General features: G+C 65.1%; 2 protein-coding genes and 1 non-coding gene across 7 annotated transcripts; 1 reads left to right on the forward strand and 2 right to left on the reverse strand.

The window, feature by feature from the left end:
* Positions 1-3479: 3479 nt before the first annotated feature.
* RPLP2 (ribosomal protein lateral stalk subunit P2) lies at positions 3480-5346 on the reverse strand. The gene is made up of 5 exons (XM_045066918.1): positions 5194-5346; positions 4866-4989; positions 4412-4460; positions 3687-3785; positions 3480-3603 (listed from the first exon to the last, which is right to left on the reverse strand). Exons 2-5 carry the CDS (start codon positions 4986-4988, stop codon positions 3527-3529), a joined length of 348 nt encoding a protein of 115 aa, XP_044922853.1. The 5' UTR covers position 4989; positions 5194-5346; the 3' UTR covers positions 3480-3526.
* On the reverse strand, positions 4249-4379 carry LOC123388734. Its single transcript, XR_006603256.1, has one exon. It is a non-coding gene; the product is annotated as a small nucleolar RNA SNORA52 (small nucleolar RNA).
* Positions 5347-7208: 1862 nt separating the features above from the next.
* On the forward strand, positions 7209-13112 carry PIDD1 (p53-induced death domain protein 1). 5 transcript variants are annotated; one of them, XM_045066933.1, is made up of 15 exons: positions 7209-7520; positions 8012-8619; positions 8929-9342; positions 9572-9781; positions 9870-9924; positions 10092-10293; positions 10377-10502; positions 10642-10821; positions 10902-11049; positions 11186-11556; positions 11668-11791; positions 11867-11985; positions 12063-12176; positions 12291-12496; positions 12731-13112. In XM_045066933.1, the coding sequence occupies exons 2-15, from the start codon at positions 8316-8318 to the stop codon at positions 12987-12989; spliced, it is 2832 nt and encodes a 943-aa protein (XP_044922868.1). In that variant the 5' UTR covers positions 7209-7520; positions 8012-8315; the 3' UTR covers positions 12990-13112. The 5 variants fall into 5 exon arrangements, with proteins under 5 accessions (XP_044922868.1, XP_012905764.1, XP_044922878.1 ...); XM_013050310.2 differs by having other exon boundaries at positions 8277-8619; XM_045066943.1 differs by lacking the exon at positions 7209-7520 and having other exon boundaries at positions 7527-8619; positions 11186-11321; positions 11406-11556.
* The last annotated feature ends 2523 nt before the right edge of the window (positions 13113-15635 follow it).

A 15635-nucleotide genomic window follows, 5' to 3' on the forward strand; every position in this document is an offset into this window, starting at 1 on the left:
GATGTCACCCTCCCGCCCCTTTTCCGCATTTTTCTCTTTGACTACAGGTAGGGCAGGCATAGGCTGGCTTGCTTCCAGGAGCCGGCCTGAGCCTCACCCCACCTCCCAAACAAGGGGCTGGTCTGTGCTGGGGTGGTGGGATGCCCCTGTCTCCCCAGGCAGGAGCTTGGCTGAAGACCCAGCCGGTGCCAGGGCTGTGGAGGTCTGGGATCGGCCTCCTACTCAGGCCCAGGCTGAGAACCCAGAGTAGGGCTTCCTCCCCGGGACAGGGCCATCTGGGTCATGCTGTCCCTCCCTCAGCCTCTGTCCTGTCGACCACCCGTACTTGGCACCGACAGTGCGCCTGGCAGAGGGACCCACACAGGAGAGAGCAGTTGAGCAAGGTCAGTCCAGACAGAGCTCTGACTGGAGGGTGGAGGTGGGGAATGAAGGCTGAGCAGGGATGGAATGTGCGGGCAGTTAACCCAGGAGGGACACAGGGCGGCCTCGGCTGTGCCATGCCGAGGTGCTGGGGAGGGGAGCCAGGCCTGGGTACTGGGAGAGAGGAAAGCAGGGGGTATCTAAGTAAATTTGACCTAGACATGAGTGCTCTATAGTTTCGAGAGTACAGATCCGTTGCTGCTCTGGTTGGGTTTATTCCTAGGTATCTTATGGTTTTTGGTGTAATTGTAAATGGGAATGGTTCCTTAGTCTCTCTTTCTTCTGTCTGATTGTTAGCGTACAGAAATGCAATTGATGTTTATAGCAGCAATGTCCGCAACAGCCGACCTCTGGAAGAGCCCCAGTGTCCCCCGACAGACCAGTGGATAAAGAGGATGTGGTCTGTATATGCACCACGGACTGTTCTGCAGACATCAGAACATGAAGTCTTGCCATTTACAGCGACGTGGATGGAACTGCAGGGTTATGCGGAGCCAAATAACTCGGTCAGAGAAAGACCATGATCATATGACGTCACTTGTGTGTGGAATTTCAGAAATGAAACAAAGTTGCACAGGGGAAGGAAGGGAAAATAAAACAAGGCGAGATCAGAGAGGAGACGAGCCACAAGACTCTTACCTCTAAGAAACAAACTGAGGGATGTTGGAGGGGAATAGGATGGGGGGGTGTAGGATGGGGGGGTGGGGTAACTGGGTAATTAAGGACACCTGGTGGAATGAGCACTGGGTGGTATATGCAACTGACGAACCATCACCTCTACCTCTGAAACTAACGATTCGCTATATGTTAATTAACTGAATTTATTTTACTTTTTTTTTTTTAAAGATTTTATTTAGTTATTTGACAGACAGAGATCACAAGTAGGCAGAGAGGCAGGCAGAGAGAAGGGGAAGCAGGCTCCCCGCCGAGCAGAGAGGCCAATGCGGGGCTCGATCCCAGGACCCTGGGATCATGACCTGAGCCGAAGGCAGAGGCTTTAACCCACTGAGCCACCCAGGCGCCCCCATTTTACTTTTTAAACATATTTTATTTATTTGAGACAGACAACATGAGAGAGAGAGCACCAGTGGTGGGGAGGGCCAGAGGTAGAGGGAGAAACAGACTTCTTGCTGAGCAGAGAGCCAGAGGCAGGGCTCCATCCCAGGACCCGGGGATCGTAACCTGAGCCAAAGGCAGAGGCTTCATGGACTGAGCCCCCCAGTGGCCCTTAATAAATTGGATTGAATTCAAATAAAATAAAATGTTAAAAACAAACCCCCAAATAATTGTATCCTCAAAAAAACCTGAAATTTCAAAAACAACTAGAAAGATAAATAAATTCGACCTAGACAAACTTGACCTTCTGTTTTACGTGGGGATCCCATCCCCCAGGTGCTTTGGCTGCATGGAGAGTCCAGAGTATGGCCCACACCAGGATGATCAGGGCCCTACTACTGAGCCCCTGGGGCTGCTGCCAGCAGCCACACCGGGGCAGGTGTGGCACGGCAGGGATGAAGGCCAGTCTCCAGGCTGCCCTGGAAGTCCAGGGGCTCACCAGGGTGGCCACCAAGAGGGGAGCTGTGTGGTGCAGGCCCAGCCAGGGACATAAGAAGGTCCTCCCTGACCTGTTCCAAGAAGCCAGGGTCCAGGCCCTTCCTGCTCCTTAGGGACTGGGGCCTGGAAGGGTGGCGCTGCCCCAGTGCAGGGAGACCTCTGCCCCTATTTCCACACCAGGGTTGAGCTGTTTCGGGTACACAGCCCTCCTCCAGGCTCCTGGGAGCGTCTGCTCTGCAGCAGGAACACAACGGCACTTCCAGGAAGCCTGGCTGGGGGCGGGAGGTGGGCCTCCCCTTCTCCCAGCCAGTGTGGACAAGCAGCCCTGGTGTCTGCTGAGTAATCATTCCGGCGGGTGCTCCCCTTCCCTTGCCGCCCTCTGACCACACAGGGCCCTTTCACTTCAAGGTCTGCCCGTGGGCTCAGGGTCCTCTCCTCCGGGAGCCCTCTAGCTGAACCTGGAGCCCTATCCTCTGGCCACCTGTGTCCTTGGGCATCCACACCCCCCACACCCCCCTCGTCAGTGTCTTGCAGCTTGTGTTGCTGAGAACCTGGCAATGACGCTCCCTTCTCCCTCTGGGCCCGTGTCCCACCCACCAGAGGATCCCGGGGCTTCTTTCCCACATCCCACGCACACGCCTGCGCCGCAGGCCCCCTTCCCCAGGTTTTGGCCCCCTACCCAAGGGAGACCCTCCACCCCCCAGCTATCCCTGGTTACACTTGTGCTGTGCTCTCGCCCTGCAGAACAGCTCACCAGCGGCAGGTCCTTTCTCAGAGCTGAGGCACACACCACATGCCGGCCCAAAAGTTCCACTGTGGGAAGCAGGGTCTCCTGAGTGGGCTGGCATTGCTGGGCAGAGGACCCAAGGCCCAGGATGGTGGCTGGATGGGCAGCGGGAGGAACTCTGTCCCCCATTCTGGCCAGAGTTGGGCAGCAGAGGCCCTAGCAGGCCTGTCCTGGAAGGAGTTCATGGCCATGTGGCCCAACATCACTCCCTACAAGCCACTTCCACATCGGCCCGGCCACCAGATGGCTGGGTTACTCAGAGGACCTATGGGACTGAGCAGCTCAAAGATTAAAGCAGAGCTCGAACACGAACTGGACCCAGCCCTGCAGGAAAACCTCAGGATCCCACGGGCACCACCACCACCCTGCCCTCCTCTCGACTAACTGAAGAATGCTGTCACCAGTCCCGGGGGAACTGCTGGCCTCCACCAGCCAGAGCCACCTTGGGGCAGTGACCACCCAGGGCTGTTATTTTAAGTTTTCTAGGATGTCCCCCTGAAAGCTTCACTCTGGGAAGGCCCTAGCTGTCCTCAGTAGCCAGGACTGTGCCCGAGAAGGCGCATGTCCCCCTCCCAGGTACTCATTCCACACGAGCTTCTCCTCTGCAGGGACTCCACCTCAGCAGGGGAAGCTCTGGTTTCTCCTGCCATGAAAGCCCACCCACCCGCCCTGCACCAAGGCCACACTCTGACAAAACGCTCCCAAGCCACTCCACGGATACACAAAAAGGGTTTTATTTGCCAGCGGATGGGGGTGAACAGGAACCTAATCGAACAAGCCGAACCCCATGTCGTCATCCGACTCCTCCGACTCCTCCTTCTTCTCGTCTTTCTTTTCCTCAGCTGTGGGCAGAAGGGGGGCAGTGAGCAAGGCCCGCAGTGCCAGGCGGAATCCCAGTGGAGACCCCACCCGGTCCTCCACTCACCCGCGGCAGGGGCGGCGCCAGCAGCCGGAGCGGCAGATCCCGGCGCGGCAGAGACGGCAACGGCCCCACCAGCAGGAACACTGGCCAGCTTGCCGATCCCTACGGAAATCAGGGAAGGTAAGAGCAGAGCAGGCGCTCGGCCTGCGGGCTCCTCGCGACAGTCTGTGGAGTGTATGAGGGCCCCTCGCCAAGCGCCGGAGTCACCAGCTCCTCTGTTCTCCCAACACCCCCGGCCCCTTCCCGTTCCCCATGTGGAAACTCGGCTTCCGTGAATGCCCCCCAAACACTGAGCCACAGCACCCCACCACGGTTTCAACCCGGCAGGAACGGCGTCTGCGGGCCCGTCCAGATCCTCCTCCGGGAGCTCAGACAGGGCTGCCCCCGGGGACGCGGTCGTCCCAACGGTACAGCCTCCACACTCTCCCGTCGGCTCAGCCCTGTCCCCAGCACAGGGGGGCAGGGCCCGTGGTCACCCCAGGCAGCAGCCCCAGTCTGTGCTCCAAGCCCCTCCCGGAGAGCACACGCCGCCCGCACCCCCCCAGCCGCGCCGCCCCGCCGCCAGGGCTGTGCAGAAGCGCCCCCGGCGCAGGCCCAGGGAAGCGGGCCGCCTCTGGGCGGCGCTTCTGGGGTACTCTGGTCCACAAGCGAAACCCGGCCGGCCACGGGCGGGCCCGCGGGCATGAGGATGGACCCTGACAACGAAAGCCGGCCGCAGGCGCTCTCACCCTGGGCGATGACGTCTTCCAGGTTCTTCCCGTTCAGCTCACTGATGACCTACAATGACCACAACCGGCCGTTACCGGAGACTCCCTTCCACGCCGCCTGCCTTCACGGCGCCTTCTCCGGCCGGGGCGGGGCTGGCCGCAGGGGCGCGCCGGGCGAAGACGCCCCGAAGCCTGCCGGCCCGCCGGTCCGGCGCGGAGGTTCCCCCCGCACGTGGCTTCTCCGAAGACGCGCTGCAAGGGGGAGCCGGGCACGCCCGCGACTCCCCGCGACGGGACAGCGGAGCAGCTGGACTTCACCCCCCTCGCGGAGGGAGTCCGTAAGGCCGGCGCCCTAGCTCGCCCCGAAGCAGGCCGGACCCCGCCTCGGGACCCCGCGCGCACGCGGCCACCCCCGGCTGCGCTTCCCCCGGGGCAGGCCCGCGGCGGGGACGCCGGAGCCGAGCGGCGCGGCTACCTTGTTGAGCCGGTCGTCATCCGCCTCGATGCCCACGCTGTCCAGGATCTTCTTGATGTCCTTGGCGCTGGGGGAGGCGTTGCCCCCGAGGGCGGCCAGCAGGTAGGAGGCGACGTAGCGCATCCTGACGCGGAAGGAGAGCATAGGCGGCCTTACCCGGAGGCCTCCCGCCCCGGCCCCGGCCCCGGCCCCGGCCGCGACCCCGGCCGCGCGCGCTCCGGCCGCCGCCTCCCGCCAAGCCCCGGCCGGCGCCCCGCCCCCGCCTGCCTCCCGCGGCCCCCCACAGCCCCCCAGGCCGGCCCGTGCCCCGGCCCAGCCGCCCACTGACTCGGCGGGGAGAGGCCTCACGCGTGCGACCTCGGCGGCGTCAGGGACGGAAAGGAAGGCGCCGGCGTGGGGGGCGGGGGTAATCCAGTACCCAGAAGCCCCCGGGACACGCGCGCCGCGCCGAGCGGGCGCCTCCGAGTGACGTCACGCGGCGCCCCGGCCGCGGGGACTGGAGCCTTCGCGCCGCGCTGTCTGGCCGCCTCCGCCCGCGAACTCCAAGCCCCAGGATGCACTGCTGCCGGAAGTGCGGGCGCGCCGCCTGTGCGGGTGCACGTGGCCGGCCCTCCCGGCTGGCGGCCGGCGGGGTCCGCGGGGACCGGGCCGTGCGCAGCCGGGAGGTGCGGAGCGGCGCGGCCTGGGCCCGACGGCTGCTCCCCTGCGGGGTCGCGCGGGCTCCGAACTGACCTCCGCGCGGCCGACGCCAGCGGGTGCCACACATTCTTGCTCGGTGCCCGGGAGCCCGCGGCAGGCTTTCGCGCGGGGGGCGAGCAGGCCCGGCCCTGCTACCTCGCAGCACGGGTTCCAGAGCGAGGACACCCGAAAGTGGACAACCGAGGCCGACCCGGGCCGACCGACCCCCGGAGGGAAGATGTGCGGCGAGCACCCGGCAGAAGGGTGGGGCCCCGCGGCGGCTGCCGATGGCGGCCCGAGGGGGGCTGTCACTAGCTGGGAAGCTGCGGGGGTCGCGCACCGAGCACTGGGGTGCTCGTGCAGGCCGCCCCCTTCCTGGGGGTGTCGCCGTCATCGCCCCCATTTTGTAGTGGACGCGGCGCGGAGAGCTTCTGCTCAAGGTCTCACACTTGGGGCAGAGTGGAAACCCTCCCGGCAGGGGTGGGGTGCTGCTGCCGTGCGCAGGGAGGGGTCGTGTGCTCGGGGTGCTGTCCTGCCGCAGGCTGAGCGCCCTGCGTGCAGGTCAGCCCACCGGGGGCTTCCCCCGAGCAGCCGTCACCAGCCTCCACCTGCAGACCGCTTTCCCTCGTCCCCAGGTGCGCCCTGAAGAACTCCCTCTTCCCTCCTGCAGCCCCCGGCACCCACCAGTTTAATTTTCGTCCCAAGGCAGGTTGACTCCTCTGGTGGCCTCGGGTGGAAGCGTGCAGTATTTATCCCCCGGGATCTGACTTAATTCAGCGCAGGGTGCCCAAGGTTCCTTCACCCGCCAGCGTGTATCCGAATTTCCTTCCCTTTTAAAGCTGAGTAATATTCTTGTGATTGTTTTTCTTAAATCTTCTGGCAAACACGGGGCGCCTGGGTGGCTCAGTGGGTTAAGCCTCTGCTTTTGGCCGGGGTCATGATCCCTGGGTCCTGAGATCGAGTCCTGCATCAGACTCCTTGCTCGGCGGGGAGACTTCTGCCTCTGCCTCTGCCTGCTGCTCCCCCTGGTTGTGCTGTCTCTCTCTATCTCTCTGATGGATAAATAAATAAAATCTGTTTTTAAAGAAAAGTCTTCTTGCAGCAACTTAGAAACTGAATGTGTGACAGGAGCTGGGGAAAACGGAGGACTGGCAGAACTGCCCATCCTGGTGGGAGGGCCGGTGGCCGCGGGGGAGCTGGAGGAGAAGAGGGTGCCCGTGATTAATCTGGGGCAGAGTGCCTGAGCGCAGGTGGGATAGGCTCCCTTGAGAGACCTAGTTTGAGGTCCTTGGTCTTGGCCCTTTCCAGTTATGTGATCTCCGGCAAATTCTGACCTGTCAGAGCCTCCTCCTCCTTCCCTGTGAGACGCAAAGACGGAAGGAGTCAACGTGTGGTGAAGCCCACTGCGGGGCACTTGGGCCAAAGTGATTGTCAGGAAAGCAGGATCACAGGAGTTGGGACCAGGGCTCCCAACAAGGCCCAGGAAGGCTTCCTGGAGGAGGCCCTTGAGGCCGGCTGGGCAGGGGCACAGTTCGTGCCGCTCAGCCCCTAAAGCCGTCCTCCGTCCGGAGATTGCACCAGCTCCCTTTAACCTGCGCCCTGGGCCGCAACGCTCAGCTCCGGAGAAGGGCGGGCCCGAGGGCCGGGAATCTCTGAAAGGGCGGGTTTGGCGCGCGCGGCGCGGGCCTTCCCAGCGGGAGAGGGAGGCCGGACCCAGACAGACCAACAGGAAGCGGAGCGCGGCCGGGCTGGCGGGTGGCGGTTGGGGTCCGCGGCCGCGTCTCCAGGGCTGCGGGCAGGCCGAGGGTAGGCGGGCGGGGACGGACTCTGAGCCCTTTCGCCTACGGTCCCAGCCGGGAACAAGGGGCGTCCTGACCCGGCGGGACCCCGAGTCCCGGTCCTCTGCGGAACGCGCCGACGGACCCCCCCCCCCCGAGCTGGGCGCGCACCCGGGACGGCGCCCAGGGTCGAGCACAGGTACGCGCAGGGCGGAGCGGGCGGTGGGGACGGCCGGCTTGCGGGGTGCTCTCCCGGCCAGGACCGGCTCCCAAGCCGTCGGAGCCTGGAATGTGCTGACCACTGCCCTCATCAGCAGACCTAGGTGCGAACAGGAAGCGTGAGAGAACCCTCCTCCAGCGGTCAGGAAGTGGGGGTCCCATCGCGAGGACCCCAAACGCGGGGTGCCTCACACTCCAGCCCCCCCCCCATTCACTTATCTGACACAGACGGACACAATCACCCCTTTCCTTGTCTGGGCCACTGCCCCCACGTGGTCGATAAGAGTCCTTCACCTCTGGTCAAAGCTGGTGGGTGTGAAGGATGGTGGTGGGGCTGGACCCCAAAGCTTATGCCCAGAGGAAGCAGGGAGGGGCTGCACAGCCAGAATGGCCTGACCGCTCTGGGAGTCTCTTGTTCACATTTTCACAAGTAGGATGTGAAGCTTCATCTCTCCCCCTCCCTCCAATCAGGTTCTCCAGGCTCCTCTGCACACGGTCTTCCTGCCGGCCCCCCTCCCGGTCCTGGCCTTCTCCTTCCCCAGCCCTGTTGCAACTCTCATCTGTCCAGCTGAGGCTCTGGGCTCTGTGGACCCGTTGGCCCAGCTCAAGACTCCCCCCACCCCAGCCAGAATCCCCACACGCCTGAGTAGGAGGAGGGCCTGTCCCCACTGCCTCCCCCTCCTCCCCCTGACTCCTCAGCCCCCCCAGGCCGTGCCTGAGCAGGCCTGTCTGGCAGGCTGGGACATGTCTGGCCCCCGAGGACAGCCTGTGGGCTATGGCTGCAGAGGCGGAGCGGCTGGAGCCCGAGGCAGCTGCTCCAGAAGATGCTGTGGGAGAGGTTGCGGATGCTGTGGATGGCGAGCCTGGGGACCCCCATCTCCTGCTTGGGAACCGGTTGAACCTGCACCTGTACCCCCGGGGCTGCCACCGGCTGTCACAGCTGTGTGCCCAGCGGGCCCCGCGGCTGCTGGAAGTGGAGTTCTTGCAACTGAGTGGCCACGAGGACCCTCGGCTGCTGGAGGCCACCCTGGCCCAGGTGCCGGCCAACCTGCAGCACCTTCGCTCCCTGGTCCTCAGAGGTGAGCCCCACCGGGTCCTAGCCCTCTCCCAAACCTGCCCCCCCACAACAAGGTGAACCTGGCTGAGCCCTGGCTCCTGGAGGCTGCAGCTGCCCAGTGGGGTCTCCCAGCAGACCCCAGTGTGGGTACGCTTCCTGGGGCAGGTCATGGGCGATAGCTGTCTGCTGAAATGAGCCTGCGGGGTCTGTGCCTGTGTCCCTGCCTCTGCTGGTGTCTGCATCTGTCCCTCTCCGACTGGGGTTGGGGTCAAGATCTGGGCTTCCCTGCAGTCTGACTCAGAGGGCCACTTCTGCATTCCCCCCTCTCTAGGTGGACAACAGCAGGACGTGCTGGGGGCTTGCTCCCGGGGCTTCCTCACCACACTGCCCGCCGGCCTGAGTGGCTTGGCCCGCTTGGCCCACCTAGATCTGAGCTTCAATAGCCTGGAGACCCTGCCGGCCTGTGTCCCGCACATGCGTGGCCTGAGCACCCTCCTGCTGTCTTACAATCGCCTCTCAGAGCTCCCGGATTCCCTTGGAGCTCTTCCTTCCCTCTCCTTCCTCTCTGTGAGCCACAACTGCCTGCGAGCGCTGCCCCCAGCGCTGGGATCCCTGTCCGCCCTGCAGCGCCTTGATCTCTCAGAGAACCTTCTAGACATCCTGCCCCCAGAGATTGGAGACCTGAGCAGCCTCACCGAGCTCAATCTGGCTTCCAACCGGCTGCAAGGCCTGCCAATCTCCCTTGGTAAGTCGGAGTCCTGCTCCTCCCGGCTCCCTGGGCCTGACGGGGAGCGCCCTTCTGCCGCTCCCTGGTTTCCCCTCTTGTCCTCCATGGGGGCCCCTGCGCACACCGGCTTGGCCCACTCTGGAGCCTTCAGTCCTCTTTGGTGGCCTTGTTTGCCGTCCCTCCCTGGCCAGGGCGGGGGGTGGCCCCGAGGGTCCTCCGCCCGCCCTCAGCTGCCCCCTGCCCCCAGTGGGGCTGCGGTCCTTGCGGTTCCTTATTTTGCACAGCAATCTCCTGACCTCAGTGCCCTCTGGCCTGGCCCACCTCCCGCTGCTTGCCCGGCTGGATCTGAGGGACAACCAGCTTCGGGACGTGCCTCCCGAGCTACTGGACGCCCCCTTTGTGCGCCTTCAGGGGAACCCCCTGGGCAAGGCTCTACCTGCCTCCCACAGTGCCCCAGGTAGGCCTGTTGCTGGGAAGGGTCAGCCCACAGACAGGCCAGGGCGCAGATACCAGAGATCTCCTAACAGCTTGCCTGTCCTGCCCAGAGACGCCTGTGACCTGCGAAATGCCCAGACTGTTCCTGAACTCAGACTTGGACAGGTGCGTGCGGGGAGGAGGAGGGGGCAGGAGACACACGTCTCTGCCTTGTTGCCTTGTCCATGATGAGCACTGTGCTTGTGCCCCCCAGTCTTCTGGAGTTTCCCCGGGCTGCCTGATCCAGCCACAGCCCTTCTATTGTCTGACCTGATGCCCACCCTGTCATGCAGCTTCCTGGTGACTCCCCAAGGCTGCTTGGTGACCCTGGCCTGTGGGGTCCGCCTGAGGTTTCCTGCTGGGGCCACCGCTGACCCTGTCAACATCCACTATCGACTCCGGCTGCCGGAGCCACGCCTTGTCCCCTTGGGTCCCCATGACGCCCTGCTCAGCGCTGTCCTGGAGCTGCGGCCCCACGGGGTGGCCTTCCAGCAGGCACGGCCAGGGCATTCGGGGAGGGGGCAGAGCAGGTGGGCCCGGGCATGGGTCCCCGTGCTCACACCAGCCTGGCCTGGCAGGAGGTGGACCTGTGGCTGCTCTTTGTGCCCCCCCGGGCCCGGCGCTGCCGTGAGGTGGTGGTCAGGACCCTGAGTGACGACAGCTGGAGCGACTTGGAGACGCACCTGGAGGAAGAGGCACCCAAGGTGGAGCCCCCCAGGCCTACCTGGGAAGGAGCACTCAGCCCCCCGGGAGCGCCTCCCCCATCTGCCCCACCTGGTGGCTCTGCCCTGACCCTGACTCCCCTCTGACCCTGTTCCCTCTGACCCCACCCTCCATGCCCAGCGGCTCTGGGCTCACTGCCAGGTGCCCCACTTCTCATGGTTCCTCGTGGTTTCACGTCCTGTATCCAACACCTGCCTTGTGCCACCGGAGGGGACATTGCTGTGCTCCTCTGGACATCCTGGGGTCAAAGTCACATTCCCTCCTGGTGCCACCGATGAGCCTCGTCGCGTCCGCATGCAGGTGTGGCAGGGCAGCCACTGGGGGTGGTGGGTGGTGCCTCAGCACCAAGGTGAGTGTCCCGGGCGCCCGGCTTGCCCCAGGTGGTGCACATGGCCAGCAGAGAGCTTCGAGCCCTCCTTGAGGAGCCCGGGGCGGCGGCCAGCCCCCTGCTGTGCCTCTCCCAGCGTGGCACCGCCAGCTTCCTCCAGCCTGTCACCGTGCAGCTGCCTCTGCCCCCTGGTGTCACAGGTGAGAGGTGGCCAGGGTGTGTGTGTGGGGGGGGGGGGTGCCTAGCTGCATGCAAAGCCACGGGGTGGCTTTCCCTGCTCTCGGCAGGGGAGTCCCTGCCCTGGATGGCCCAGCCTGTGGCCCCCTTGATCCCCAGGCCTGAGTCTGGATCGCACTTGTCTTCACCTGCTGTACTGGGCACCCCCTGCTGCGGCCTGGGATGACATCACAGCCCAGGCGGCGCTGGAGATCACCCACCTGTATGCTCGCTTCCGGGTCACACACTTCTCTTGGTCAGTGCCCCCGGCCCCAGCTTCCTCGGCCCCCACCCTGCAGCGCACCCGAGTGCCGCCCACGCTCATCCCGGGCCCTCGCAGGTACTGGCTCTGGCACACCACCAAGAGCTGTGTGCAGGGCCTGGCTCGGAAGGCCTGGGAGCGCCTGCGGCTGCACCAGGTCAACCTCATCGCCCTGCAGCGGCGCCGGGACCCCGAGCAGGTCCTGCTCCAGTGTCTGCCCCGCCGCAAGGTAGGCGCGGCACCCAGGGGTCTGGAAGGGCCGAGTCGGGCAGGCAGGGGGCTGCATGGAGGTGCAGGGCACCGAGCTCCTTCCAGCGGGTGCTCCACCCCCGCCCCCCAGGTGGATGCCACCCTGCAGCGGCTGCTGGACCGGTACCGAGGCCCTGAGCCCTCTGACACGGTGGAGATGTTCGAGGGCGAAAAATTCTTTGCTGCCTTCGAGAAGGGTATTGACGTGGATGCTGGTATGCTCCCCCCGCCCAGAGGGGATGACGGGGTCCTTTCTCCAGGCTCCCTACTGAGCCAATCCCGCCCCCCAGATCGCCCAGACTGTGTGGAGGGCAGGATCTGCTTCGTGTTTTACTCACACTTGAAGAACCTGAAGGAGGTGTATGTGACCACTGCCCTGGATCGGCGGGCTCAGGCTGTGAGGGGCCAGGTGGGTCAGCGGCCCAGGATGCCCCTAGCTGCCTGGGCAGAGGCCAGAACGCTGAACCCACCTCACCCCAATGCCAGGTGTCCTTCTACCGGGGAGCAGTGTCCGAGGAGGTGCCTGAGGAGGCAGCGGCTGCCCGGCAGAGGAAGGGCGCAGACCCCCTGTGGATGGCCACTCTGCCCATCAAGCTGCCGGTGTGGCCTGGGGTGGGGGGGCAGCGTGGGTGAGGGAGGGCAGGGCCGGCATGGCAGCCCGGGGCTGGTCAGGGGGCAGAGGGCAGAACTCACTGCACCCCTTCCTCCTCACAGAGACTGCGGGGGTCCCAGGGGCCAGAGCAGGGCCGGGGGGCTAGCCTCTCCCTGGCTCCTCTGAACCTGGGTGATGCTGAGACTGGCTTCCTGACCCAGAGCAACCTGCTGAACGTGGCTGGGCGCCTGGGCACTGACTGGCCGGCCGTGGCCCTGCACCTGGGCATGCCCTACCGCGAGCTGCAGCGCATCCGGCACGAGTTCCGGTGAGTCCCTTTAGGTATCCTGATGCCGGCTCCGGACCGGCCTCAGGCCTGGGTCCAGGCCTACGTGAGGCTGGTGAAGTTCTGTCCAGGGTGCGAGGAAACGGGGTGAACAGGCAGGAAAGGGAGGGTCCGGCCACAGCCCACCCAGGGAGCAGGCAGTGCCCCGAGGATGGTGAGGAGAGCCTTGGGGTGAAGGCTGGGCCTCTCCCGCACTGTTCTCCCTCTCCCTGCCAGGGACGACCTGGACGGCCAGATCCGTTGTATGCTCTTCTCCTGGGCTGAGCGCCAGGCAGGGCAGCCCGGGGCCGTGGGTCTCCTAGTGCGGGCCTTGGAGCAGAGTGACCGGCTGGATATAGCTGAAGAGGTGAGGGCTATCTTGGAGCTCGGCCGCCAAAAGTACAAGGACAGCATCCAGCGTGCAAGCCTTGCCCCCAGGGACCTTGCCCCACCCAAGCCTTCGGCGTCACAGGCCCCAGAGTCTGCCCAGGCCTAGACCCCCCTGACTTGGGGCTGGACCCTGATGTACCCTGGCCAACGGTCAGATGCCCCATTTTCCCACCTGCCCCGTGTATGGGGACAGTGACCTCCCTGTGTGTAACAAATGTGTACTGTTGTGGTGGCTTCTCAGAGTTCAATTTGTCGGGTGGAGGAATGGGTGAAGGCAGGGGGTGGCCGGAGATCGGAGGCCTGGACCCTGCTGGGACTTTGTGTAAAGGCTTCACCACACACCCCCTCTCGCGCCCCCCTCCCCCCGTTGCTCCTGCCTCCTGCCCTGTGCCCAGGAGGGGGAGGAGCTCCAGCTACAAAGTAACATTGGTGTAGCAGCCATGGATACAAAATCACGAGTGTGCAGGGCCCTGCGTCACCCGAGGTGGTGGGCAGGTGCTCCGCCCGATCAGTCCCCGCCAAGCGCCCACCGTGCGGCCGGGGACCGCTCCTGCCCGAGGACACCCTCTTCCGAGCACTGGCCCATGTGGGGCCGCGAGGCCCCCAGACCCAGGAAGGGCTTTCGGGGGCCGCGCGGCTGCGGCCAGGCCGGCGCAGTGGCCGCGGCGGCCGGGAGGGGGAGCCGGAGGCCGCTCGCCGAGGGCCGGGGGCAGGGGGCGGAGCGCGCACAGCGCCGAGCCCCGCGGACGCGCCTCCGCTCGGAGCAGCCGGGCGCGCGGCACCGCGGGGAGGCGAGCGCGGCGGCGGCGGCGGCGGCGGAGCGCGCGGTGAGTGGCGGCCCGGCCTCTCCCTTCCGCTGCGCCCCCCCCCCCCGGCTGCGGCCCGGCTGCGGGGAGGGCGGGGGGCGGCCAGGGGCGCCGCGGCGGCCGGGAAGGGTGACAGCTGCCCCGACGAGGTGGTTCCGGGGCGGGGAGCGGGGGAGGTCCCGGGGCCGGCGATGCTCCGACCCGCTGCCGCCCGGGTGTGGGAGGCCGTGCTCGACCCCGGGCGGTGCCGGGCGCGCTCCCCGCGCACACGTGTCCCCACGGGGTGGGAAGCTGGGGCCAGAGACCCGGACGCGGAGGCCGGACCGCTGGGGAGGGGGCGCACACGTGGGACCCCGCCGGACTTGTGTGGACACGTGCGTGGCTGGAGTCGCCATCGCCTGGCGGGGGCAGCGTGACTGTCTGGGCCCCGTCTGGACCCCCTCCTGAGGGACGAGGGGCCTGAGCCGGCCTCCGAGCTGTAGCCCGCAGCCCCCACCGCAAGCCTCCTTTGTTCACGGGTTGGGGCCCCTCCGACAGGATGGAAAGCTACCCCCGGCCCACGGGGAAGGGACGCGGGGAGATTGAATGGGCAGCCAGCGGCCAGTGCCAGGCTCTGATCGTCACCCCCGTCGCCTTCCGTGGGGGGGGGGGAGCTCAGCGGCTTCATTTGTGGGACATTTTACCCCTGGGGGGGGTCTGGAAGGAGCAGCAGCATCCTGTGGCTGAGCTCTTTGGGCAGCGCTGTCCACTGCCTGCCTTCTTCCTCAGTTTACCTGGCTGCAGAAGTTGGGGGGGGGGCAGGGAGAGCTGACAGCCCCAGCCAGGGTGGCTGGGTTTCCATGGCAACACGAGGTGCTCCGGGGAGGTGGTCCCACAGAGGTCTCCTGAGCAGGGAGTGGGAACAGCAGAGTGAGGTCCCACACAGGGGGATTCGGGGTCCGGTGGACCCCTTGCCAGTCTCCCCAAGCTGGAGCTCCTTCATTCTCACTGCTGTCAGCCAGGCGACCCTCTTCCCTGCTCCGTTCTGAGGCCTGAGGCTTATCCTGTGAGATCCCAGACTCCTGTCTCCTCAGGCTTGGGACCCCTGGGCCTGCCGCTCTTCCCTACACAACTGCTCCCCTCTTCCCCTTAGACGCTCCGTCTGACTTCCAGGACTCCCGTCACGCAGGGTCCCTCACCCTGGAGGGAGGTGGGGTCTGGCCCCGTTCAGGGAGGCGGGCTCCCTCAGTCCCCTGGAGGGCAGGGCTAGGTCTCAGGGAAACCCTGCCCCTGACAGCCTTGGGCCGCTGAGCTGGCTGTAGCCAGTCCACCTGGAGGTGGGTTGGGTGGGGGTGGGGAGGGAGAATCAGGTTGAAGTTCAGAGGCCAGATTTTTATGTGCAGGCTAGGGCACCGGGAAGCTGGTGCTGGGGATGGATACCAGGTGAGTGCGTTGGGGGCCCCTTGGCTAGGCAGAGGGCTCTGGGAGTGCCCATTCTGTGCCGTCTGGACCTGCCAGGTGAGCAGTCCTGGGTGGCAGCCGCAGGCCTCTTGACACCTAGCTACCTCCTTCTCCCTGGTCTTTTTTTTTTTTTAATAGATTTTTTTTTATTTATTTGACAGAGATCACAAGTAGGCAGAGAGGCAGGCAGAGAGAGAGGAAGCAGGCTCCCTGCTGAGCAGAGAGCCAGATACCGGGCTCGATCCCAGGACCCTTTCTACCCGGGCGGCAGAAAGAAGCCTTACCCCACTGAGCCACCAGGCGTCCATCCCTGGCCTTTTAAAAAGTATTTATTTATTTGAGGGGCGCCTGGGTGGCTCAGTGGATTAAGCCGCTGCCTTCGGCTCAGGTCATGATCTCAGTGTCCTGGGATCGAGCCCCACATCGGGCTCTTTGCTCAGCGGGAGCCTGCTTCCTCCTCTCTCTCTGCCTGACTCTCCGCCTACTTGTGATCTTTCTCTCTGTCA

The sequence above is a fragment of the Mustela putorius genome, unplaced genomic scaffold (genome assembly GCF_011764305.1).
Source record: "Mustela putorius furo isolate JIRA1106 unplaced genomic scaffold, ASM1176430v1.1 tig00000127_pilon_pilon_pilon, whole genome shotgun sequence".
NCBI classification, from domain to species: domain Eukaryota; kingdom Metazoa; phylum Chordata; class Mammalia; order Carnivora; family Mustelidae; genus Mustela; species Mustela putorius.

Excerpts from the sequence above, each read along its gene's own strand:
- RPLP2 (XM_045066918.1), bottom strand. The coding sequence starts at position 4,988 with ATGCGCTACGTCGCCTCCTACCTGCTGGCCGCCCTCGGGGGCAACGCC. Across the intron at positions 3,786-4,411 it reads GGAAGACGTCATCGCCCAGG|GGATCGGCAAGCTGGCCAGT; the intron begins GTGAGAGCGCCT and ends TGATTTCCGTAG. Across the intron at positions 3,604-3,686 it reads TGGCGCCGCCCCTGCCGCGG|CTGAGGAAAAGAAAGACGAG; the intron begins GTGAGTGGAGGA and ends TTCTGCCCACAG.
- PIDD1 (XM_045066933.1), top strand. The coding sequence starts at position 8,316 with ATGGCTGCAGAGGCGGAGCGGCTGGAGCCCGAGGCAGCTGCTCCAGAA. Across the intron at positions 8,620-8,928 it reads TCGCTCCCTGGTCCTCAGAG|GTGGACAACAGCAGGACGTG; the intron begins GTGAGCCCCACC and ends CCCCCTCTCTAG. Across the intron at positions 11,557-11,667 it reads AGTGTCTGCCCCGCCGCAAG|GTGGATGCCACCCTGCAGCG; the intron begins GTAGGCGCGGCA and ends CCCGCCCCCCAG.